The sequence below is a fragment of the Sugiyamaella lignohabitans genome, chromosome B (assembly GCF_001640025.1).
Source record: "Sugiyamaella lignohabitans strain CBS 10342 chromosome B, complete sequence".
Lineage (NCBI taxonomy): Eukaryota > Fungi > Ascomycota > Dipodascomycetes > Dipodascales > Trichomonascaceae > Sugiyamaella > Sugiyamaella lignohabitans.
In genome coordinates, this window is record NC_031674.1 from 2,826,503 (window position 1) to 2,852,089 (window position 25,587).

General features: G+C 41.8%; 6 protein-coding genes across 6 annotated transcripts; 1 reads left to right on the forward strand and 5 right to left on the reverse strand.

The window, feature by feature from the left end:
* Window positions 1–2,182: 2,182 nt before the first annotated feature.
* Window positions 2,183–4,234, reverse strand: PPZ1 (Ppz1p; the record flags this gene model as incomplete). Its single annotated transcript, XM_018879912.1, has 1 exon — window positions 2,183–4,234. The coding sequence occupies one exon, from the start codon at window positions 4,232–4,234 to the stop codon at window positions 2,183–2,185; it is 2,052 nt and encodes a 683-aa protein (XP_018737783.1).
* Window positions 4,235–4,928: 694 nt separating this feature from the next.
* On the reverse strand, window positions 4,929–6,974 carry CDC45 (Cdc45p; the record flags this gene model as incomplete). The annotated part of the gene is made up of 1 exon (XM_018879913.1): window positions 4,929–6,974. The coding sequence occupies one exon, from the start codon at window positions 6,972–6,974 to the stop codon at window positions 4,929–4,931; it is 2,046 nt and encodes a 681-aa protein (XP_018737784.1).
* Window positions 6,975–8,549: 1,575 nt separating this feature from the next.
* On the forward strand, window positions 8,550–9,524 carry AWJ20_2935 (uncharacterized protein; the record flags this gene model as incomplete). The annotated part of the gene is made up of 1 exon (XM_018879914.1): window positions 8,550–9,524. The coding sequence occupies one exon, from the start codon at window positions 8,550–8,552 to the stop codon at window positions 9,522–9,524; it is 975 nt and encodes a 324-aa protein (XP_018737785.1).
* Window positions 9,525–15,689: 6,165 nt separating this feature from the next.
* On the reverse strand, window positions 15,690–16,604 carry FRE1 (Fre1p; the record flags this gene model as incomplete). The annotated part of the gene is made up of 1 exon (XM_018879915.1): window positions 15,690–16,604. One exon carries the CDS (start codon window positions 16,602–16,604, stop codon window positions 15,690–15,692), a length of 915 nt encoding a protein of 304 aa, XP_018737786.1.
* Window positions 16,605–18,117: 1,513 nt separating this feature from the next.
* Window positions 18,118–19,068, reverse strand: FRE5 (Fre5p; the record flags this gene model as incomplete). Its single annotated transcript, XM_018879916.1, has 1 exon — window positions 18,118–19,068. One exon carries the CDS (start codon window positions 19,066–19,068, stop codon window positions 18,118–18,120), a length of 951 nt encoding a protein of 316 aa, XP_018737787.1.
* Window positions 19,069–21,114: 2,046 nt separating this feature from the next.
* On the reverse strand, window positions 21,115–22,149 carry BUD4 (Bud4p; the record flags this gene model as incomplete). Its single annotated transcript, XM_018879917.1, has 1 exon — window positions 21,115–22,149. The coding sequence occupies one exon, from the start codon at window positions 22,147–22,149 to the stop codon at window positions 21,115–21,117; it is 1,035 nt and encodes a 344-aa protein (XP_018737788.1).
* Between the last annotated feature and the right edge of the window lie 3,438 nt (window positions 22,150–25,587).

Here is a 25,587-nt window from a genome sequence, read left to right on the forward strand (position 1 = left end):
CCTTTAGTGACAATTGGTTTCACAATTTTGATAGAATACCTCCACTTGAGATTTACGATTGAATTATTTTTGTATAGTCATTAGTATTATTAATTGCAAACAGAAAATTGTCTATATATAAACAGGGATGCACTGTCTAGGTTTGCTATTCACATTTCAATAATTGAACTAGGACAAGCATGTACAACGGGACAATTACGTTGTCATTCATACCACTTGTAGCCTCTAACATGGCAGTGGAAATAGAAACAATTGCGACCCTAGTATAGGACATCACCAGGCTGTAAGATTTCATATGAATGCAGACCGCTAAGCCCAGGGCCACTCCTATAACAAATGATATGGTCCCTTCCAGTGTTTTCTTGCCAAAGATTCGATAGCGACCATACCGTCGACCGATTGTTGATGCACTAGAATCACCCAGTCCCAAACAAATGATACCTGCCGGAGAACCCACAAAGGCAATTGGAAGATACAGTCCCAGAAGAAGAAAAATATGTGATACTATCACTGGTCCGTACGTATCTCTGTGGTCAGTGTAGTTCATAAGCATATTATGTAGTTGCTGACCAAAAGGCGGCAGCGTAGTAGCCCGAACCACCTCCAAAATAAGAAAGATAACAAGAGCGATCTTCATTGAAACAGCAGTAAAATATGCATCAACATTGGCACCGACAGGCAAAAACAGTAATACCACACACAGATGCCAAACCTTTCTCCTCAAATCGAGCTGCCATCTATAGGAGTATCTCATCACAAGAGGTAGAATTATACATAGTACAGAACACCAATATCCCAACATATACAGATGAGTTTTCTGCAATGTCCACTCCAGAAACTCCACCAGAGGGTCCACTACGGCAGTTCCTAGAAAGCTTCCTGAAGACAGACCGTGCTTCATCACAGGACTCAAAAAAAATACGAACGTAAATAATCCAACAATAGGAAACGTAAAATAAATAATGTTTGCATACCAACGCTTGAGAGACGCGGCATTTTTGGGTCGTCTATGCGACCCTAGTATTTTTGAGAGGTTGATGACTTTTCGGAAGTATGGCCAAACCAGTGTCATTGACACTAATGGAGCAAACGCAAGAGCTTGCAAATAAATATTTATCGAACTTTCATTCGTAGACTGCAAATATGCTAAGTTTACCAATAAGCTCGAAAAGAGAGAATATTCGGATTCTGTCAAAGAACATCCGCAAAGGGTGGAAAAAACAATGTAGGTCTGTTGGTACATAAAAAGAGGAGAAACTCCATAATCCAATGGTTTAGAGGTCATGACAACTATTGCCTCTATGATAGTACCATTAATGTGACCCAGATGAGAGGATACAAAACTCGCCAGCGAGAGTATTTGATTGAGCCAGTGAGTATAATCTGGTCCACATGTGTATGATAACATGATAGGAAAACTCCACAAATACAGGTCTTGCGGAATTTCAACTTGATCGGCACTATTACTGGCCACCAATGACCGTAATAGTGTGACTACTGAGAGCTGAGCCCATATTATGGAATCTTTAAATGGTACCCTAGATAACGCTCCAAACAAAGCTATCAATATCAGACAACTTTCGATGTATTTATTCAGCAGTGGTTGATCTGTCCCATCATTCAATAAAGGTTCCTTAGCATCAGCAGCGGAGCTTTGTTTTGAAGTTGTTGTATTTCCAAGTCCCCAGATGGAGCTGTCTTCGCTACTGTTTGTTCTATACTGTTCGTGCCGTTTTCTAGCCAGCACGGACCGAGTGACTTGATAGGCATTATCTTCACCGCCACTCTCAAACGCTTGATTTTCGGCAGTCACAACCGAAGACCTTGAATGGGCAGCCATGACACTATTATTTTCTTAACCTTCGACGGTCTCCAGAATGACACATCTAAAAAGCTAATTAACTATATATAGATAACTAACATCTAGGTTTCAAGATGATGTATACAAAGACACGGCTGAGAAAGCACCCTTCCCACATACAACTTTACCACCAACTAGGTTACATTACTAGTTATATCCCTATATATTTAAAAAGATTGAGATAATAAAATAAACAAATAAAATTAACAATTCATTCTGAAAGCGCCAGGAATTACACACTGTGCTCAGAAAGTCTAAAACAACAAAAAAAACAAATGCAAACTCTGAATCACGAGTTGTCAATACTTTCTTATCTCACAGCTAGGTTGAATGTCGCTTCTCTGATGGTATTACATGATTTGTACCATTTTTGGAGTTTGCCGTCTCTATTGGTTTTCCATTGCTATCCAACGGCTTCAGAAGATCAAAAGAGCATAAGAGATCTTTGGACACAGACAACACGGCACCCCAATTCCCGAACTCCCCACAGTAATTCGGTGCAGAGAACACTGTCACCAGCTTACGGTGTCCAAAAAACTCATAACCGTCTTCGACTACCATATGACCCCTAGCCACTAAATCAAACCCAAATTTTCTGCAAAATTTCTCTAGGACACTTTTACTGAAACAATATGAAACACCCCGATCATTGTCGCTCCATTGATATATGTCTGGATCAGGGTCTGACCACAATAAATCACTTAGCAACCCTTCGTCTGGAACATCTGTGGGCCTAGATATATTGAGAAGATCGTTCATAGAGTGGAGATGCGGTGACAGACCGCCATGAATACAAAATATTTTACTGCCAATTGTTGCGGCTATTGGAAGAGTATTGAATACGTCGACAATCATTTTCCAGGCTTTAATGGACATTCTTCTCTTGCACTCATCGTAAAAACCATAAACCTTAGTCACACTGGCAGACTCGTGATTACCTCTCAGAAGGAAGACATTCTCTGGATGCTTGATCTTCAGACAGAGTAGCAACAAAATTGTTTCTAACGACTGCTTTCCTCTGTCTACATAATCACCCAAAAATAGGTAGTTTGATTTTGGGGGCATACCACACAACCTGAAAATACGTAATAAATCAGAATACTGGCCATGAATATCTCCCACGACTTTGACCGGTGTACCTAATTCTAACAAAATCGGTTGAGACAGGAATATCTCACTAGCTAATGCACACACCTGTTTGACCTCCTCCTGTGTTAATACAAAGGACCGGGATCCCTTTCGGTAGTTACCACCAGCTGCCAAGAGTCTCTTGATGTAGCCATTTATCGGATTGTGTTGATCCTTGGTTGATGATTTTGAGTACAACTTCTTGCTGTTGCCTTTACCGCGTCCTTCCATCATGGCCGGGCTTGGTGGTGAGGTGCTAGCAGTACTGGCAGAAGATGACGATTGGTATGAGCTTGTCGAAACTGATGAAGAGATTGATGACGACAGAGTTGGCGACGGATTGGGGTCTGAATTCGAATCTCCTAGAACTGTGCTTAATGAGTTTTGAGGCGTGTTACGTCCAGATATGTTACCTACATCATCGTCGGCCTTAGAGTCGACAATCTCAGTGTTGGTATCACTAGGCGATGGCAACGTTTCGTTACCAGCGAAACTTGCCACATTTAATAGATCGTTTGCAGAAAATCTGTCCTTAAAAGAAGAAAGACTTTGGGTCCTACCCCGACTACTATTTTGAGCTTTAACTGTACTATCAGAGTCTGTCAACAGTGTAGGGTTGGCTGGTGTTAAATTCGACACTGATTCACTGTCCACTTTTGAGAGCATAGCACTAGGAGGAAGTGATAGCGACTGCAGTCTCCTATGAGACTTGCCTCGAAAATTATCGCCATCACTATTATCACCATTGCCAGTTAATGGTGAGGCATTCCTTCCCATGGCAATAGCTGACGAAGTTGAAACTGCTAAAGAGCTGGCGGAAACTGCTAATGCTGACATCCGAGGCGACGCTGGTTTAGCTATTGTCAATTTCGACATACCTGGTGAGCTATTCTCGGATGACACTGACATCTTACGAACAGGATCACTGTTAGTGTTATGCTTGTTCAACTGGAACTTATTGCCTGTGGAACTAGCATGTCGATTGGACTGATGCGAAGTTTGCTGTTCCCGTTGAGATGGGTGATATTGTGACTGATTGGGCCTTTTAGATTTAACTGTCTCATTTAAACCATTATGCTTAATAGGTCCACCAATAAAATTACTACTACTACTTTTCCTACTCCCACTACTACCACCAGGCTCGTCATCATCGCCGCTGCTTTGTATCGTCGTGGTCACACCGGTAGCTGAGCCTGTGAGTGTTGCCGTATTAATGGAACCATCTTTCGACGGCGAGTTCCCCATCGATATTTATGTGTAAAAATGATGAAATGAGCAAAAGTTGACAAAGAAAAGCGAGAAGCTTGTCAGCAAATACAGAGATATAAAAGTGATAAGCACTGGTTCACCAATATCAACTGTTCGTCGAGCGACCAAAGATGAGATGGTGTGGAAAAACCTAATATCCTAAACGGCTGTAGCAATGGCAACCACAACAGCTCCCCCAGTTTGACAAAGCCGATCTCGCATAGTTTTGGGCAAGGGTTGACTTTTCTAACATGTAGGGTGAAATGGCAATATGAATAGTTACCCGGACAAAAATTGGAGAATTGGTTTTTTCTACATCATATGCCATTTATCTCTCTCTCATTATAAGCTTACTTCTTCTAATGAATGTTTTGAATAGTTTATGAACATGATTCCTTATGACGGTCCCTGTGGTCGGTGTTAAACGCTTCGGAACCTACGTATCAAGCAATGATCACATGCAATGTATTTAGGTGATCAATTCAACGGGGATAAGCACGGGGTCATGCATTGTACACTACTTGCAAGCAGTCTCTAACAACATTCAAATCATCACTTCGATATAATACAGTGCACATTAAAATATTAAATAACAAATGAAAATATAGGCTACGTATTTCACTTGAGGCTTTGAGTTACTATCAGCCTGAATAAACAATTAAAGGGTCCAGGTGACATCTCCTTATATATATTATTTTAATCCGCTCAGTGTCAGTTCTTCGAGGAAACGAGAAAGATCATCCTTAGAAACTTCAATGATGGAAGACTCAAAAGCATCAATCCGTATCCGCGCATTGATACGGTTTGCTATGTTTTGGAATGCTGCACCGAACCTGTTATAAATAGTTGAAGATGTAGACTCTGCGGAAAACGCCGACTGATCTGCATCTCTCGATTTTCTGGGTCCCATTCCAAGAACTAGATAAATGGACCGGACCGGGTTATATGATGCAACCACAAGTGGAAGTGGTTGTGGGTGCACTTCAGCACAACCTTCGGCAATCCAGGCACCAAGTCTGGCCAATGCTAATGGATTGGCAAACAATTCCAAGTCTGGACCTTCCCTTATAACCGCCAAACGGAATGATCTTAAATCCTTAATTTGTCTTTTCTCAAATAACATTGTACTCGCCAGCACAATTGCCTGTTGAAGAACTTTGGCTTTATTTATACCCAATGTCAAAATATCAAGGTCTCCTAAGGCGTCCCAACCTGCCCAAAAATTGGACACCCAGAATCGCTCCTTGTCGGCTCTTGCAGTCTCCATCTCTCTCTCTAGTACGTCATCATCTTTATCATCGTCCTCTAAAGCTTTTGGGTGTAGGAACTGGCTGTTCCGATGTATTAGCAGGTCTCCCGATCCTGCTTCTAATAATGCTATTAATGATTCCACACAATCGCCTGCTGAGACAGACCCCTTATATCCATATCGTCTTACCACCCCCTGGCGGATGACCTCTTCGATACCATAAATACCAGCAACGGATGTAAGCTTCTCTTTGAGAGATCGTTTCAAGGGAATATGCATATGTGTCCAAAGTTCTTTCGATTCCTGTAACGAAATACCCATCTTGGCCAATAATTTGTGTAGCTTCTTACGACCGTCATCTGTCCACAAATGAAGCTTGGCAGACAGGTATGAGGAATGTGTCATACTTTCGTACAGTGACCAATGCCGTAGTAAAAATAATGCATAATCAGTTTCAATGTATAGTGACATATTATCAGCAGCGGAAACAAACTCATCGTTGGGCGCAGGTGGACATAACCTTACTACCTCGTCCCTCAGCAATGGATACAGCGAATTGTAAAGGTGCGGGTGTTGAGCATCCAATGATGTTATTCCTACCACTGCTAGCCACAGGTTCATAGCAGATGTTCGTCCCGTTAAAGAAAGCAATGTATATACTTGAACAGTAGAAGATGAATTTACAAATGACCCCTGGGTATAATACTCTTCTAGAAGCCTGGTATACTTTCTCCTCGCCTCGCGAATCTTTGCTTTAGCCGCCTTAATAGATGTTTCTGTTACGTTGTCATTCTCATCTTCTCCATTGAGGGAATGATTAACAGGCGTATCACTATCACTATCCTGCTGGGTCTCATCATTGTCCGAATCATCATTATCTGTATCCCCACCTAACTCGTACTTATCTTGTCCCACTTCTGCCGCTTCTAGGCCCGAGGGTTGTTCTTCAATGGTGCCATCATTATCATCTTCATTCCCGTCGTCATATTCATCGTAATCATTGCCATTGTCTTCATCGTCTTGACTAAGGAAGTCATAAGCAACTTTGTGTTCTATCAATTCCTCAGCGACTTTACCATCATCAAAACAAACAATGTTTTCAGACGCAAACAAGTTCTCTAGATTCCATGGTCTGTGACTATCAATGACATATATCTTCTGAACATTGCTAGTATGATTTCCTTCTTCATCGGTCAACTCGAAATATTCTTCTAGGTCTACCGTGGCTCCACAACCTATACAAATGGCATTTATAATCGAGTCATCCAGATCTTTGAACATCTTCTTCAATTCACTATAGCCGACAACGGGTACTATTTTATGTGGTATCATCTCGGTCTTCAGAACATTAGATATAATTCTGGCGCTACAAAGAGCATCGACATCTAAGCAAGATACAAAAATGACCACTCGACATGTTGTATGGGATAACGAGGTTTTGCGAATTTGATCAAAGGCGCCAGCGAATTCTGGTGGTGATATATACATGGAACTTGATTAGATAACTTGTCGTTATCTTACTAAATGACCAAGGTTGAGATCTAAGTTACACAATATTTAGCCGTTCCTCTACGCGTCTCCAATGACGCGCGCGCGTGAAGTCATTACTTTTCCCTTTTGGGGTTGAGAAACTATGCTGCAAGTCCATGCTAAGCTATGAGTGAACGGCAACTGGTTTAGATTCTTTTGCGATTAAATATATTCTAAACTAGGTATATGAGTGGACAAATCTTCGGCCATTACGACTGAGTTTGCATTGCAAGGGCTCTTACCCATAAATATTTCATTAGAAGCTTGACTGGAATTTTTTTAGATTTGAAAATGACCAGCGGTCCCTGCATCTTCCCTGCGTCAAGTTCATGTGACAAGTCGCATAAGGAGTTTTGTTCTTGATTCGTTGGCAATTTGTTGAACACTATTTTGGATCTGACAATAGATATGTCTTTTGGCTATTTCCTTCATCCTGTAGTTACAAAAGCAGTTGAAGAATTGAGTCAATCGTCTGAAGTGTCTTACCGTGAGGGTTGTATTCGATATCCCACTCCGCCCGAGGAGAAAAAATCCCCAAAGGGGCTCCTAGAAAGCCCTGATTATGATACTTTAAATTCAACATTGAAGTATACCTTTCTAGCAGAAAAAACACAGAAATCTATTTACAGTTGTTCACCACCTACATATTCTGCAAGCTCCCTATGGAAAGAGAACTACATCGTTTATCCAACTAGTGCCAGCACAATAGCCACCAGAGACACTATCGCCTGTAAAAGCATAGATGAGGATATTTTGAAAACAGCCCATTCAGATGAGTTGAAAGAGCAAGGGAAAGAAATAGCAGCCCAAAATGAATCCAACCAAGAGCAGGAACAAAATGAGACAACTATAGAAAGAGCAATTCAAGAAGAGAATAATACTGGAGCCAAGGCTGAGTTTCCTTCAAAACAAGTGTTACCGAAACATAGTAAGAACAAAAACGACTTGCTAGATCAAAAATACAGTTCGAAAGTTGATGGTGCGGGTTCTTTAAGAAACAATTGTAGAATTGGTCATTGTTTACAGCCAAGTAGCTCCGCAAATGACTTGTCGATTGTGGACCAAAGTTGTCAATGCCTCAATGTATCATCCAGTTATTATACCAACACATCGTTTCGTAGCAGCTGCTATAGTGACTGTGAATATGTTGGAAAACCTTCACATGTCATAAAACAATCTAGAAAAAGCAAAATTATCCCATTTTCCCATCGACACTGTTCGAAAGAAGAGAAACAGCAGAATACCGGCGTTCCACGAAAGCGTGACAAATTCAAAATCTTGACAATTCTTTGGTGGAAAAGATGCTTTACGTTTGGTAATTGCTAGAAATTCATGTAGAATCACTTAAATTTTAATTTAAACAAATTTGAATTCATTTTTTATTTCATTTGGGAAATGAATTGTCTGTCGGCATTCGATAATTTGGATCACCACAGGTTATGCACTGATTATCCTACAGAGTAAGGCTGTGGAAAAATAATGCAGTAACTAACATTCGACGTCAACACCTATCTAAGAATTGGCCTGGAGGAAATGGTTCTACATAACTCAAAATGGGATAAAAAGGCCACAAGGAAGCATCAAAAGAAACATAATGAAGGCGGAAAGAAGCAAGGAATTGGTGCTCGGTTCGGAGGAGAGACTACTGGTGGCCATTCTTCATCTGCAGAAGTAGAGTCTGGTGAGCCTAATAGTAAACAAGACAAGGTTACAAGCCATTTTCCTAGTCTCGGTGAGGATGTGGCTGCTGATTCAAAAGGTGGACTATCTAATAACTCGTACAACTCAGACTCAGATTCATCAGAAGACTCGACTACAGAGGAGAACGGCAAATGGAAGCCCAGACGTTCTAAACTGCAATCGAACGTTTGGAGATATCAAAAGAAATCCCCTGAGGATCAATTGAACGAATTGCTGGCAGAATCGGCTGCCCTTGCTGCAGCAGAAGGTGAAGATAATTCTGTGGCCCAGAGTGCATTGAAGATAAAGATAGAAGAAATCCGTAACTTACAGGCAAGTCAAGAAAGTAATCTCGATTTCTTCCCAAGCGAAGAAGTAGACGACGAATATGATCAAGAATATCACGATTTAATGCGTGAAGCTGCTCTTAAGGCTAATAGTAAGGTCTCAGGTGATGACAATGCTTGGTATAAGAGCCATGTTCAAATTCACGATGATCCCGAAGAGTTCGAACGCCTTCAGAACCAGATTGATCACTCAAAACTTATCAATGATATCAAAAAGAGGTTCGGGTCAAGGAAAAAGAACACTACTATGACAGAGACTAAAGAAGATGATATAGATAGTTTTCTTGGTGAAGTGGATGCATTACAGGTTAATTCTGACAAGTCCGGAGACGAATCTTACATATCCGATGACATTGAATACAATCTCAGTGACAATGATTTGGGGGATGAAAATGATGAGAACGAAAATGACTCGGGACTACGGGAATCCAATAGTTTAGACAAAAGAAAAGAAGAGTATCTTGACTTTTTACTGAGTTGATTTGCTGCAGTATAAGGGATTTTTTACTTGGCTGAAACTAGTAAATTTCTCATGTGATAAGACTGAGTGGTTAACACTTTTATTTCTGTTTCATCCGAGATCCCCATCGGTAAAAATGATTCAAGTTGGGGTAATTCTGATTGTAGCAGCTCCACTAATTTTCGTAACGGCAGCTAAAACAGCAATGTTCCAAAGACGGATAAGTCTCCAGCTCTCAAGTGACCGGCCGGGCATCGGATTTGAAGCTAGTGCCCATCTTTCCGATGGGATCCTCCATGCGCATCGGTCCGCCGAGTCGCCGCCCCTGCAGAAAAAATGGACACAGTTTCCGAACCAGATGCAAAGAACATCCTCAAGCAGAGGAAAACAAAAACAAATTTTACTGTCTATGTACATAAACATATCATAACATGCAAATAAATATCTAAAAAGTAAACCATTAAAAAATTGCTTGCTTAAAACTGGTCATCACTGACTTCTGCATCTTTGCAATAGTCGCCACGGTTCGAACCGGCCGAACCACTAATTGATAGTTGATGTTACGCGGAATAGAGCTAGTGGTGCATACCTTCCTCACAGGAGTTAATGTATAGGCTTTCGAATCAGCCCTGATATCACTACTAGTCTCCCTGTTAGCTAGAGCAAGGCGTAAACTCAATGACGAAAAGATGATACCATCCACGAACCGCGCCATATAGAAAGAAGGACTGTTACTGGCAGTACTCTTTCCATTACTATGAGTAGTCTTGTTGTTAATCTTCATGCCCGATAAGCAATCAGAGCTTAACGAGGGTGCAGTTAATGATCTGGTCGGCCCTCTTGTCATAGGGTCCGATACCTTTTTCTCAGAACTTGAAGGCGAACTATTCTGTCTTTCAAGCAAGATTTCTCTTTCTCTCTCGCATTCCTTTATACTGCGATTGTAATGTCTTTCCCTTAAATCCACCGTCATATTATCAACAAAAAATGAAGATAATGAGTCCGGAGTGTACAACTCTATTGTCTCTTCTCGAACTCTGGCAATAGTCCGCCCCTTATTCACAAACACCCATGTAGTCTCACTGCTGTTGGTGATTCTCTTCTTTACCCACTTTCCAATAGGGAGCATAGTAGACTGATCCATCAGTGTATACTGATTAGGAGATTCATAGACTAACTTCCACAATACCGGTTGATTGAAAAATGAACTACCTCCTCCGGGCGTCTTATTCAAACACATTTCCACAGAGTCCAAAGATTCGGATGAATCTATTACAGATTCAAATGACGACGACGAGTTGTTACTCATTTCATCGCTTCGATTTAGAAATCCAAGTTGTGCTCTACCCAGCTTGCTGATTCCAGACAAGCCATAGAAGTTAGAACTTGTCATGGTGGGAGGTGGAGCTGACTGTCTCCGCGTCCCAGGCTTTGGTCGAACATCCTGGGACCCCGGTTTGCTCTGAATAACTTTTGGCGTGGATTTGGGGTTGAATAAAATCCCTTTGCTGCTGAATTCTAGAATGCTCTCATTTTCGCAATCGTAGTGGTACACACTATAGATTTTATTATTCGTTTGATTTTCCAGCTTTGTTAAATGGTGTGCCCAGGCACTTTTTCGACTGTCTCTTTTGATATCAAAAATCGGATCAGCATGTCGATTTTTGTGAACTCGTTGGATCTGTACAGGCATCTGAGATTGAGAGGCCTTGACTCCTCTAGCAAAGTAATATTTTTCCACAAACCTGGCAGGACTAACCTGTTGATCCGTTTCACCAGCATGGACTATCCTAATGTTGTTCATTTCTAACAGTCAACCACCCTATCAACTTTTTAAAAACTTCAGAATAAATGATATTTGAAACAGAAATTCTCTAGCACAACGGGTGAGAAAAATCAAGTTTTATCTGGCTGGATCAAGAAATATATAACATAACGCCTTGATATCAGTATTGTGGCGACTTGGCATACCTTTATATTTGTAAGAGTTAGTAGCGCTTATCTAATTACGCAGTCAGAAAATTACTCGTCTATCGAGCGAGCTCATCTAATACTGTCCTTTGTACATGTGGTCCGCCACGGACGCAGCCCGTATTTTTGACTTTTGACCGATGAGGATTTACTTTTTCTGCGGCAGAGATGACTTAAAACTATGTTAATTTTCTTTTTGCTGACTGCATTGTGACTATGTCAAAAAGCACCGGTCCACCGGTTACAATGTATAGTTTGGTTAATATGCAGTAAGATCAGCCCGTTCGGTACAGGAACGATGCTTCTGACTACATACTAAGATGGCCAACAGCTTTCCGTGTTGCGGCCTCAAACTCCCACTCTAAATTGACGTGAAGCATGACCACGATAATGTACTGAACTGTCTATATTACCGGCCTCGGTCATTAGACCAGAGGGTGGGACTAATTTGTTTACGAGGCTGGACGACAGTTTCCCATTAGCTACAATTTCTATATCCTAAATCCCTGCTGAGTTTAGTGCTTGGTATAATTGAGAAACTCGTACTATAAAGTATAGGTGGGCCAGTCCGAGTACATGGCGGGGTCGAGGGTAGTATCGGCAGGGTCAAGATAAGGTGGGTGTCCAATCGGCACCAGTGATTAGAAACCGCCGTCTGTTGGGTCGTTTTGGGTTGTTTTGAGTCTAGCGAGATGACTAAATAAGTCTGAGTTGGAATAGCCTTTCTAACCTTTATTGGCGCCGGAGGCTGGTACCTACTGGACCTACTATCTAGACTTGATGTAGAGCACAGGGTCGTCTTTTAGTTAGTTTGTCAGATAACTTAGTAGTAATCAAATTCCTGTGTCTGCAGAAATAGACAGCCTCGTACAGCATTAAACGGAACGCACTACACACATACGACTGGCGGCCAAGCAATTGTTTTCAATTGATAAATACAATACGCGAAGTCGATAATTAATAGTTTTATTGCACGTATATATTTTGAGCTTCTCCTTTGTCTTTATACGAATAGCATTTTATACTTGAAATAATATTAATACTTTAGAATTCCATTATAGCATTTATACGAAAATGTCGAGATGAGATCTTTCCGAATCCTTCGTTTGAATATTCTTAGAATTCAATCGTGACCTTGATTCTGATTAGAGCTTGTAAGTATGCAAATCATGTATTAATGCTGTAATTTTTTATAAACCTGAATTAAATGGCTATATTCGACCTGGTATCGGGTATTGGTCCTGCAAGCTCTCTTTGTTGTCGTAGTCTCGCACGCCGTTGGCCCAAAGTCTCGTTTTCAGGTTCAACCAGAAGTTGCTTTTGAAGCTTCAATCGTTCACGACGCTGACTCAGAGTTTCGTTAGCATCACGCTCAGCTTCAGTTGCAGCAATCTTTGTTGTTCTTGCAAAATGACTAACAAAACTCGTTCCATTCGCTCCGACACCCGCCATAGTGCTAGCGAGATCGTTCTGGCTATTCCGTCTTCTGTGACTTAGGATATTGACATCGGTAGCCTTGGCATTGTTTGTCATATGTTCTGACAACCTACTCAAGTTATGAAGGTATTTGTGCTCCTCGTAGTCAGTGTTGGCCATATGTTGCAGCTCTAGTAATGATCGTGCAGGCTGTCGATCTAGAGGGTGTAATTTCGATGTTCTCTTGGCTAGCTCCTGGCTTGCAACAGCCTCCTGTATAACAAGCTTATGTTGTGTTTTCCTTCCTTGTTTACGCAGTTCTAATTCCTCGATGAGTGAAGTTGCTCTCAAGCCCTCTAATGGGACCATTCCTGATCTGCTGGATATAATGGCATCGGCTCTGTCTGCCACTGTCGCTGGGTTAAAAGATGTGAAAGCAAGATGATCTGGATTGACTGGTTCTCTTTCCTCATAATCACTATCATCTTCGTCGTAATAGTCATGACCATCCTTTGCGCGCCCAAATGGCAAATGTTTCTTCTTCTTTCTAGATTTTTTCTGAGACTTCTTCGTATTCGTGCTCTTACCATCACTATCTTCGTCATGATCTAGTAGGTTGTTCTGGTAGTCATCGCTGTCACTCTCTATCGTTGCGAACCCACTACTAATTGATAATGCAGGGGACGCAGCTCGTCCGTAGAAACCCGTTACAAGCTGCTCGCTAGTTCCATTATTCGCATTGTGCTTTTCATATACACTGGATCTTGTAGCAGTTCCTAACTCTGCGATGTCATCGGGAATGCCTCGATATGCATTTTCATTCAACGGGTTCAGAACTGATTGGGCAGGTGGAAACTCTTGAATTTGACCAATGGACAATCTTCTGCTTCTCCTCTTTTCAGTATCACTCAATTTACCGTTCTGCTTATTGGACAGTAGAGGAGGAAGTTTTAATTGTACCGGAATAGGAGCGGGATAATAGACTAACTGCTCGTTATTTTCAGTTGTGATCATAGGGGGATAATAAGATCTACGATGACTATTACTCGGTTCTGCCCTTAAAATAGATGCCCCCTTGGAAATTCTACCTCCATTTAGAGCTATTTCTGTTGCATCTAAAGCTTGCTGTCTGTTGTGTAAACCAGCGTCCTCAACTTCACTTCCATCAGCATGAGATGTTGAGCCTATAACTTGCGGCTGATTTAGTTCATCGGGAATGGTCGCGCCCCCTGTTGATTCGGTATTCTCATCAATAGCTAGGACAATAGGACTCGCTTGTTGTCCATCTTCGTTTAAGTTATCTTGTAACTGATTTGGCGCATCAGCAAGAGTTGCCGAAACAAGTCGCTGTGGTTTGGGATGATAAAGCATTGTTGTATGTGTACTTTCTAAGCGAAAGCCTTCGCGGCCATCTTCTTCGGCATTATGGCTGATGCTTCCATCAACCTTTTCAGCTGCTCCATCAGCATCCAAATTGTCTTGATTGCCAACTTCGATATTCTCGACAGTCTCATCAGCTTCATTAAGAGTATATACTTGCGCTGATTGACCATGTGATAAACCTTTTGATGGTGATGTGACAGCTTTGCTGCCACTGACGAGACGAATACTGGCGACTTGCTGTGTCTGCGGGTTTAGGGGTAGCGAATCGAACGATGCTATAGATTCTGAAATAGAATCTTTTGTCATATGTGCTGGGCTGACACTGTCATCCGATGGCAGGACATCATCAATCTTTGACAATACGCGTTCATCTTCTTCGAGATCTTGGTCATCAAGAGCTGAGTTGGAAGCGAAGACCCCATCTACCAAACCATCACTAATAGGTTCAAGTGGATCTGACGGCTTCTTATCACTGGAATCTGTGCTTCTCACGTCACTTTTACTGATATGAACACCATCGAAGTTTTCAAATTGATGGTCTTCTTCAGCTTGTGAACCATCTTTAGGGGCATTTTCTAAATTCGTAGACGACCTCCTTGAGATCTGCATAGGTTTTATAAGTATTGTTGGTGTTGGTATATCAGAAATAGTGTTTTCAGACCGACCCAACTTCGCCGAGTAAACTACACCCCCTACATTTGCCTGCTTATTTTTGTCAAGCTCTGATGAATCCGGCAATGAATTTCTACTAGTAGCGGCAGCACTTGCAGCTGCTGCCAAAGCAGCGGGTGTAGGAGTTTCGGGCGAGATAAGATTTCCTGATGAGCTACGTCGATTTAGTAGACCCATATTCTAAACCCCCACTGTCTCGTGTACAGTTTCAGACCAAAAACTTTTATTCAATGTGGAATCGTAGAGTGATTTCCTTGCTTTCAGACGTGTGACCCGAGATCTGGTGGTGTTTAGTTTTTAGTTTCCTTCGTGTATTTATTTACACTTGCATGCTTCCTCACTACTAAATATAGGCATTCCAGAATGCATCGCAGATATTTCTATATCGATCCAAACATTACCCCAGATCCAGATAGTGCGAAGACACTGAGCCCTTCAATTGCCCATCAATGGGTCTATAATTTAATGATTATTTTGGTACCTAATACTGGTTGAATCTAGCTCTTAACATTGCCTCATCTTCTGGTGTACTTTTGCTCTACAATTTAGAAATTTCTGCTCTTGTTACACTTCAGTAGAGGTTGGAGCAGAGTCGAAGGTGACCAGCAGCCAGCCTACGACTGTTTCGCTGAACCAGCTTTACACCTGCTACAAGAACAAAATATGTAACCGATATCGGATATTTCATACATCCATGCTTTGGCTTATCTTATATAGCTGGCTGACTACTATGGAGGGCTGTGCCTAATGCAAATCAAAGTCTTCTTCATAATAATCTATGACGGATCTGTAATTGTCAATGTTGTCTCCTATTGCTGACCTCACGTCTCTACAAACTGACTCTGGTGCACATGTAAGGAAAGCCACATTTGCTTCTGATTTCATAGTATTTTGAAATACAACCCAGCGCAAATTCGGTCTTTCATATGATAGCTGTAATGGCACAGACTGGAATGTAGGGTACAAGGAAGCAATAGATCCTGTAATTGTCTTTTCGTGACTATTGCGGGTGCTCAGTCCATCATAAAAATCATTCACATATATGTGAACCTCACAGTTGGGACTATCTGCCAGTAATGCCAGTTGCTCATTAAACCAGTTCAGGGGCCACTCATCCGAGATCAACCATACAAATATTACTTTGGAAGCTCTTGAATGTCTTAAACTCATAGCATAGCCATAACCTGCTGATACGCCTAGGCCACCGCATATGATGACATTAGTATCGTATTGATACAAGGGCCAGTGCATGCCATATGGACCCTCTAAAACAACTTTTACTTGGGCATACGCATGAGGGTGTCTTCTAAGATAGTTACATGCTGAGTCGGTAATAAAACCTTCAACTGATGCAATTGCCTTGATTTTCCCAGCATCAAATTGCTCAGGGGCTTCGGTAATATAAAAGGGTTTTAGTCGCCATCCCTTACTCCATTTCGCTATGTGTAGGTAAACGTACGTTCCAGGAGTGAATGACCAGATACCAGTATGTGATGTCGTTAATTCAATTACTCCACCAGGGTGTAATTTAGCAATTCCGCGGGACTCAACGCCAGAAGCCAGAATCAACACCCATCGACTAATGTAATTCGAGGCCCAAAAGGCCGTTGAGGCATACAAGAAATCAATATCACCAACAACCTTCAGATGGAATCCCATCCCAATGACGCTTATTATGGATAGTACTGTATGGATGCTACTAAACAAAGTGGTTCGGTCCATTTTTATGAATATCACTGAATACACGCACAATATTATAATTATTATCCCACCAGCTGTTCCGAATTTCAGGTAAAGCATAGACCAGTGGGCAGAATAAGTTTTATATTTTGATGTCAACAGAGTGTAGCATATACCATGAATCAAAATATCAATTCCCAGACCAGCGGAGACCCAAGCATGAATAGTACGAATTGTACTTTGTGGCTGGCCGCTCAAATATGTCACAAATTTGTTCCTACCAGCAAAGAAGAACACAATCGGTAATTGAGCTACAGCAATTGCGCCTGATCTGTCACCAAGGTATTTACACATCTCCATCGGTAGCTTTTGCTGTCCCAGAATCTCACTTCCGTAAATGAATTGATAATTGATAAACAAAAGCACAATATGTAATACCTGGTATAGAAGCATAACCATGGTCACTAACCTAGTGGGGATAAATAGGCTCAATATTGACGAGACACGGCCTCTATTTGCAATCTTAGGCTTTAATGTTGGCAATTTTATTATCCACTTTTTGATTTTCCTCGTCACTTTATTGTTAAAAATTACTTTGTTAGCTCGCAGGAACCTTCTACTACACAGATTGGCGGCTGCTGATAGTAACAGGTAAGAGGCAACATATCCTAACAAAGCAGTTCTGTTGTAGTTAGTAACTTAGCATTATTATTATTACCCCAAGCGACTTACCTCAAATATGTCGTTTGGTCAGAGTTATGAATTAAAATATTGGATGCCTGTAGATAACCATTCAGAAGTTGGACAGGAATTTTGAATGGCATGTGCTGCAATGTGCCATTTCCGATCTCTATTGTTTGAATGTACTTGCTAGCGTTCACATATATGACATCAAAATCTCTTGGTGATAATATCTTATGGCTGGCTGGTGAGCACACACTGTTGATTGTCTTCCTTGCATCTTGTTCGACATCATAGCCCCAAGCGTGATTTTCAACGCAATAGAGGACTGAGCCCATATATACAGGGTTTCGACACGAGCATGTATAGTTAACACCCAGGGAGTTATCACAGCCATAGTTGAATCTTTCAACAGATCCCATACAGGCTGCTCCTAAAGCTGTGCTTGCAAGCACTAATTTAAATGCTAGGAGCGCCGTAATACACCGCAATAATGCTTCAAACATTCTTCCCTTGAACTTGGCGAAGCGGAAGAAACGAATCTACATTGCGGTTTAGATATATATTGGCCTGTCTCATTGTCAAATTATTTAAAAGGCTGCATCAATTTTTCTTTCGATTATCCTCCCTATACCCACTTTGTTTATGGCGTCCAAATCCTTTGTTGAGGTACCTATGGTTAACATGAGACATTTTGAAACATACTATATTAGATGCAATATAGCCGCCATTAGACTCATGACAGATTGCTTTATCGTCAGGAGGAAATATGTATGATTGGTATGTGTACTATATACTTCTACTTTTATTTCTACCAAGAAAATGACTCTTCAAAATAATCCACTCTTGATTTCGAGGAAGATAAACTTTTAGATATTGTGAATCGAATATCATCGTTCATTCGTCCCGGTCCACAAGATAAGAAGGCTATTCTGGGATCACCTCGGGATACTGCCTCTGATACTAGTGTAGCCACTTCAGTTTTATCACTAGATGTAGCGGTTATTTCTTGGGAAACGACAGTAAAATATTTTTCGCCCAGGCCAGAGTTAGAATCATCCACATACCTGGAAGCCGATGCAAGCTCTTTATACTTTACAAAAATCCTAACCGTCACCCGTGAATCACTGCGTAATAAGTCAAGCTCCTCCGAAAACCAGTCCAAAGGAGTTCGGTCATGCATGTACCAGATGAATGTAATTCTTTGTTTTTCATTAGAGCAATTTTTGATAAGATCATAGGCATAGGAATAGGTGCTAGTGACCCCTATCCCTCCAGCGATTAATACAACACTGTCATAGAGATGAAGGTTGTGGTAGCGGCCGTATGGGCCCTCTATGAGAATGGGTATGTTGGCTGATAATTCTTCTCCGCATGATGAAAATAAGAAATCCTTTGTGTGCTTTGTTAAACCATTCTTGACTTTGAAGGTGATTTGCAGTTTGTTACTTTCTACTGGTTTCGGAGGGACCATGACAGTAAATGGATGCGACTCCCAAAATCTATTTGGACGCAAAATGTAAATGAACACAAAACATCCCGGGTAGTGTTTCCAACGGTTTGAATAGTTCATCTTTAAGGTGACAACATCTCCCTCATGAAATCTCACATCCGCATTTGATTTCACTCCAGAATATATGATGCGTACTATACGCATTAACCGATCAAAGCACCATACGGTAATCGTAGCATACATGTAGTTTCGATCAAGTTCAGTGAGTTTTAGGTGGTACCATGCACCCATGATCCACCCGACTGCCATGAGGAGATGTAAAGTTAAGAAGAGATCATACTTTCTTCTTCTGAATATGTGAAGTGATTGGATAAGTATTATACCTCCACACATCAATGCCACAAATCCCCATATCCAATAAGTGGTCTTCCATGACTTGTCAAGAATTCTTTGTTGAGCTCGTATGACCGTCCAGCAGATGCCATGAATTATGTAGTGAATTATTGAGACCCGCCCAATCCATCGATGGAACACATTAAAGGTATCTAAAGGCAGACCAGTACACCAAAGAAGAAAATTGTTTCTGCCACCAAACAGTACGAGTAAAGGCAATAGACTTATTCCGATAATAGCAACTCTGTGGGTTAAAGTAACTGCAATCTGCTGAAGCCTCGTAGGATAAGCAAAATTCGGGAAACTTAATCTATAATCCAAAAAGAGGAAGACGAAATCCAGAAGAATGAAACCCGCAACTACCAAGCTGGCAAATCTGGTCGGTATATTAAAACTAAATTGACCAACATAAAGAGGAGTCGAATGATGATAGTTGAAAGTCGGTGGCAAAGTTATCCAAGTTCGAATATATCTTATGACCTGATCATCAAGGTCCAGAACTGCTCTTGGCGCCAGTTTGCACACGATATTGTATATGGTGGCCGCCAGCATGAATACGGCAAACCATCCTATTAATGCACCGCTAGACTGTTAGAAAGCTGTTCACCCTATATATCTTGAATGACACTTACCCCAAGATTCTACTGAGATATCTATTGTGGTCTTGGATATTTGTCACCTGCTTCCTATGATTTATATCCGCAGGCGTTAGAATTATAGTCTGGTTGGTAACTTGAGTAGTTGTTGGAATAACTGCGGAAAATGCACCGGCTCTTGCATAGTTGGCTATTTCGTCCACGCTGTACACTACGTTTGCACCATCTCTGCAACCAGTTGCCAAGTAATTGAACCCAGCTACCAAGTCTGCTTCTGTCTTGGCATTTTGTACTATACAATAAGCAACTGTTTCCATGAATGCGTTGGAGAAGCATGTGCAACCTATGCCCTCATACTTGTCACAGCCAAAGCCATAAGTTAGGGCGGCTCCGAGGCATGGCTCTCCTAAGGTGTTGTCATAGGTAATCTGGGCAGCTGCTGCATTGTTTCCCTGAGCAATGGCTTGTTGGGCATATGATTCAGGTAGAGACCCTAAGAGAAGTAATACCAGGAGCTGTGAGCAAAGTGGAGATCTTCTCTTCATTGAAATGTGATTTCACCGAATGACGGCTGGAAAATGACCTTAGGAGAGTTCCTTGGATCAATTCAAAATGATCTTATTCTCTGTGCTGGGAGGGTTGAAATTCAGCAACACCTTATTGACTTATATTTGAATTATATAATCTTCTCTCCTGACATTATCTCTCATGACAAGCTTAGTGGTCAAAGCTTATGCAGTAAATATAAACTTTCAAGACACCATACCGGCTTATCTAGATCAGTACTGCCATCTGATAATCTCCGATCTAATCTGATACGATCTTTTTTGTTTCGGAGGTGATGTCTTATTTATCGATCAACAAACCTTCAGGGACGTATATATAATATTTCTGGTCTCTTACAGATGAACCTTCGATTATTGCACGTACACTGCCAATTAAATGAGCGTGTACATTAATTATATCTAATATTGGCAGGGTGACTCCATCTATAGTCAGCAGCTTTAAAACTGTTATTTAATTTTGTTTTAATTGGTACGGTTGTTTCCATATGTGCTCTGGGACTCGCATATCAGTGGTAATCAAAAGTTTATTAAATTAATTCTTGCCTAAAGCAGCTCGCAACCTATGGTGAAAATTTTGCAGTCTACATAAAACAAATCCAAGTATGACCCTTTCTTATTGAAGGAAAGTCGCAGCCTAATAAATTTCTTTGTTTCAAGAATATATTGGGAACTAGTTAGCTTCTGGCCGGCAGGAGCAAAAAACATAACAAACATTGATCGTTAGGTACCCCAAAACCTATTTATGTAATATAGTACAAAGTATATACGATGATGTAACTATACGATAAAAAATAATCACATCATTCACTTCGATCTCTTTCATGTACAAGGCTCACCCAGCTCTTCGATTGTGGAGACTGCTTAATGGATTTTTCAACTCCCAATATCCACTCACTCTTTTCCTCAGCAGTATCAGCATAGAAGTCTATCATCTCACCATTACCAAATTGAATTCTAAAACCTTGGTCGACAAAAGAAGCACCCGCTTCAGTTTCAGCGAATGCTGACTTTCTTCTATTAGAACCAACCTGCACAACTGGCTTAGTCAAGGAAGATTTGTCTTCGACAACTTGCACGGCCTTAGCGAGATTAATAGTTGCCCTGGGCTTCTTGCTAGCTTCACTGTGAGCTGTCAAAGTGGTACCTTCGAGAATAAAGAATCTTCGACGCCAGTACTTGCAATCACCGCCAAGCTGGGAGAGGTAACCCTCAATCTTAATTGCCTTCTGAGTTGGTTTGGTTCTTTTCAACTCCTCTAAAGCTTGTTTAATTGAAGTAGGCAGTATTTCGTTGGGAGAGGCTCGAGGCACAAACATAAGCTGAACCTGTAAAGTTCCAATCTTGTAAGGAGCACGCTTCGACTTGGAAGCAGTCTTAGCCCATTCATTAAAGCATGACAACTCAAATGTGCCTGGTTTACCAAAGATTTCCTTTTCATACTGCGAAAAATCTATGTAGGCCCTTGCGAAAGAGCCATCAGCAGCCACTAATGACTCCCAGTTGTCATTGCGAATATTTTCTTGGACTACAGGCTGGGGCGCAGACTCTGGTGTCGCAACGCGTCGCTTTTGTGTAAACAGCTTGGATATACCGTGACGACTTTTGGTCTCGAAGGTCTTCACCACAGGATTTGGGGCTGGAACAACCTTGCGCACTACTGTGGGTTGTTTGACCCATTTGGTTTTCATGGAGAGTATAAATTCTAACTCCTCGCCAACTGTAAGTTCAAACTCTTCATCTAGAAAGCTTGTCCGTTTCAAATCTGTATATCCCGTAGTTATGCAGTGTATGCCATTGTCAAGAGTGAGATTAAATTTAGCTTTCTTTTCTATCATGAGTTAGCTACCAAAATCACCTGTTACGCCCAATAAATACTTACGGTCAATCGATGGTAGATCAACATTTTTAAATGAGACCATTCTAAGAAACAAGCGGCCCCGTTCGCTTATGGGCATTTCATGTTTGGACTCCACTGAAATAGGTGCAGCATCAACATCTGGTGGGATCTCTGGAGTCTCGGGGATAGGCTCGGCAGAGATTGGTATTTTTTTTACTGGACTACTAATTCTTCTTCGAGTACCTTCGGAAACTCTCCTCTCACTAGCGATGACAACATCGTTATTCTCTCTCAACGTATAACCCCGCTAGAAAAGTTAGTTTAAGAATTTAATAGAAAACAAGACATGTGGGAAATACTCACCTTTTTTACCTCGAGGAGCTTATCGAATTCTTCATTCAAGTCTCCGAAGATAGAATCTCGATCACTGTGCAGATCAGATGTGTCAAGTTGAAGCATTGGCACAGGCACTGGTGCTCGAGTTATTTCACGCAAGATATGGCCATCCTCAGCTCCGGCTGAGACATCTGAATATTGGCTTGCGTTCGATCGGGATCTCGAAATACGGGCAACATCCATAGGTGTTATACTGGGACGGGCCCGCAATTGGGAACCAGAAGATGAACGAATAGTAGTAGTAGCAGGAGAGGCTGTGCCGCTGGTATGGTTGGATTCTTCCGTAGCCCCATCCTGTTCTGCCCCTTGAGTCTGACTCTCACCAGAATTCTCACTTGCTGTGACTTGGGGAGTCTTAATCAGCATGTCAGAGAATTCCGATGCGAACTCTTCGGCAACCGAGTATCTGTTGGATTCGAGACCTTCTCCCCAGATTGGTAAATCACTGCGGAAAATGGCTGTGTCAGCTTCACCATGTTTCGCCGGGCTATAACTGAGGCTCTCAGGAGTATCTTGGAATTGATGAACTTCTAAACTAGGAACTGGTGATGAGTCAGGTTCATGTTTTATAGCGGGCATAGGAGGAAGAGGCTGATCAGGGGGTCCAGAAGGTAGCCGTGGAACTGAAAGGACTGGTTGGGGAGAGAAATGACGAGTATAATCATCAGCTTGCTCGGTTTTCACACGAATGGGGGGAATGATTAATTGAGAAGGTTCTTTGCTGTTAGAACGAGACCTTTCAAGTCCAGTATTTATACTCTCGGGAAAGACATCTCCGAACATAGGCGAAACTCCGATATCTGGTAAGGGTCTCGGTGTCTCAACTTTTGGCAGATCGTCAACTGGTTCACGCTTAACCTTTACAGTTTCAAGCTTGTCAGGGCCTGTGACAATAGCCAAGGAGGCAACCTCATCTTCCACAGGAATTTTCGAAGAAATGCCAGCAGTTTCCTCTTGAAGTGGTTTTATGGCTTGCTTGAGTTTTGGTGAAAAAGATGTGCTCTGTTCAGAGTTTTGTGGTGAGGTTGCAAATTCTTCATTTCTGTCATTCGGGGTAGCAGTCAGACTAGAACTGGCATCTGAAAGAAAATCTGCTGATTGAGACTCCGGGAACTTTTCATTCAGGCCATCCGTAGAGTGAGTCTCTTTATGAATGGTTTCTTCTTGCTCATTGCCTCCATGATCTGTTCTATCGCTATTCCTAGAGGAGCTTATCATGCTGTCACGCGGTATATAAAAATCTTCATTTGTCGCAGCAGGTGTGGTAGGTATTAGAGGAGAGGTCTGTGAAAAATCCAAATTGTCCAACGGTTTGAAGGCATTTACCTGCGAAATGTAGGTGGAAGTGGGTGACTCATCTTCGTCGTTACTTTCATGTTCGAGCTTTTCACCCATCAAAGCGGAGACCCCTTGCTCACTTGTAGAGTTAATGTCATCTTCCTTGTTCATTATATTACTCGATTCCTCAATATTGGCCAAATCCTGGATATTGGAAGGTGGTGGGCTCTCGGCCTCTGGTGATTCCGTAGATCTAAAACTAGCGGACTTTTCCATGCCTTCCGATTCTAATGCAGATGGTTGTGGCAAAGATTTTTCCAATGCATTGGAGCTATTTGTTTCGGAAAGTTCATCCACCGTTCTCTGGAAAGGGTCAGCTGTTTCCTCAGCTGGTCTCTCCTTCATAGAATTAGCTTCGAAGTCCGGCTCCTCTGCACTATGAGCCCTTATATTTGTAGGCTGTATTAGCCCAAGTGTTGTATGGTCGGTCGTACCTTCATCCCCCTCGGGTCCAAGACCGTGGTCATTCATTGAAACTTTGGATTCTTCAAGAGCTTCTGGGGGGAAGCGTTCTCCCACATCTGCGGGTTGTGCCGTACCAGGTTCTGTATGACCAGAATCAATAGCATTTGTAGTTTCTAATTTCTCCACGACTGGATCGTTTTCCACTAGTGTTGAACTTTGTACAGCGGAAGCCTCCGTTCTAGCGGTGTCCTCAGCACGAGTATCCATCTCCTTATAGTCTTGGCCTTCTTGAAAGCTCTGCAAGTCAGGCAATAAAGTAGTTTCAGTAGCATTTTTAGAACTATCTTCTTCTTCTTCCATTTCTGAAATCACACTCACCTTGCCGTGTGACCGCTCTTCTAACACTTTTACTATTGACCTACGTTTTTGTGACATGCTTCTCTGCACTTGAGCAGCAGATGGCGCGGTAGCATATTGCAGAGGCATGCTGGTCAAGTGGTTTTCGGTTGACAATTTTCGTTGGTGATCCAACAGCGATTCCTTCCTTGTTAACGACAAGGGTTCATTATCGAGATGGAAGTCTGCATCTGACGTGTCTGAATAAACGCTGCTGACACTTGGCGAAGGATAGCTCATGGTGTCACGTAAAACTTCTAATGAAGAAGTGTTCGCTGGGTATTGGCTTAGTGGTTTACCTTCTAGTTCAGGGGATGGTAGTGGTGAGCTTTGATGGCTATTATCAAGAACAATATCTAACCGCCTTTCTAAGGGAAGTTTCCGATGACTGTCAACTAGTTTGTTATCCGCAACATTCTGTGACTGATTAATACTGCCATCACTTGAATCCTGCTCCATAGGAGGAAGACGAGATGGAAATTGACCGACATCAGAATATATTGCGGGAGATGATATGCTTTGAGGAATTTGAGGTAATGGTCGGTGATTTGGCTGGGGCTGTGGAAAGCTCTGAGGCTCGATGACTGGCACATCGGACTCTTCGTCTTCATCGCTATCGTGAGATGAAGTGCCATCAAAACTCTGCGAATCAGAGCTCAGGTCGGGAGTTTGTGTTTCAAATTGAATGACTTGGTCCGTATGATCGAAGGTGACAACCTTTTTGAGCTTAGTGGGAGAGCTGGACCTTTGAATTTCATCGTTGGGGTTTCGCGGACCATGGAGCCTACCAAAGGTACCAGTACGCGTCAAAGACGACTTACGTCCTAAATCCGGGGATGTTGTTTCTATAATTGAGTCTTGGGATTTGTGTTTGCCGTGATATTGATTTTGAAATACTAAC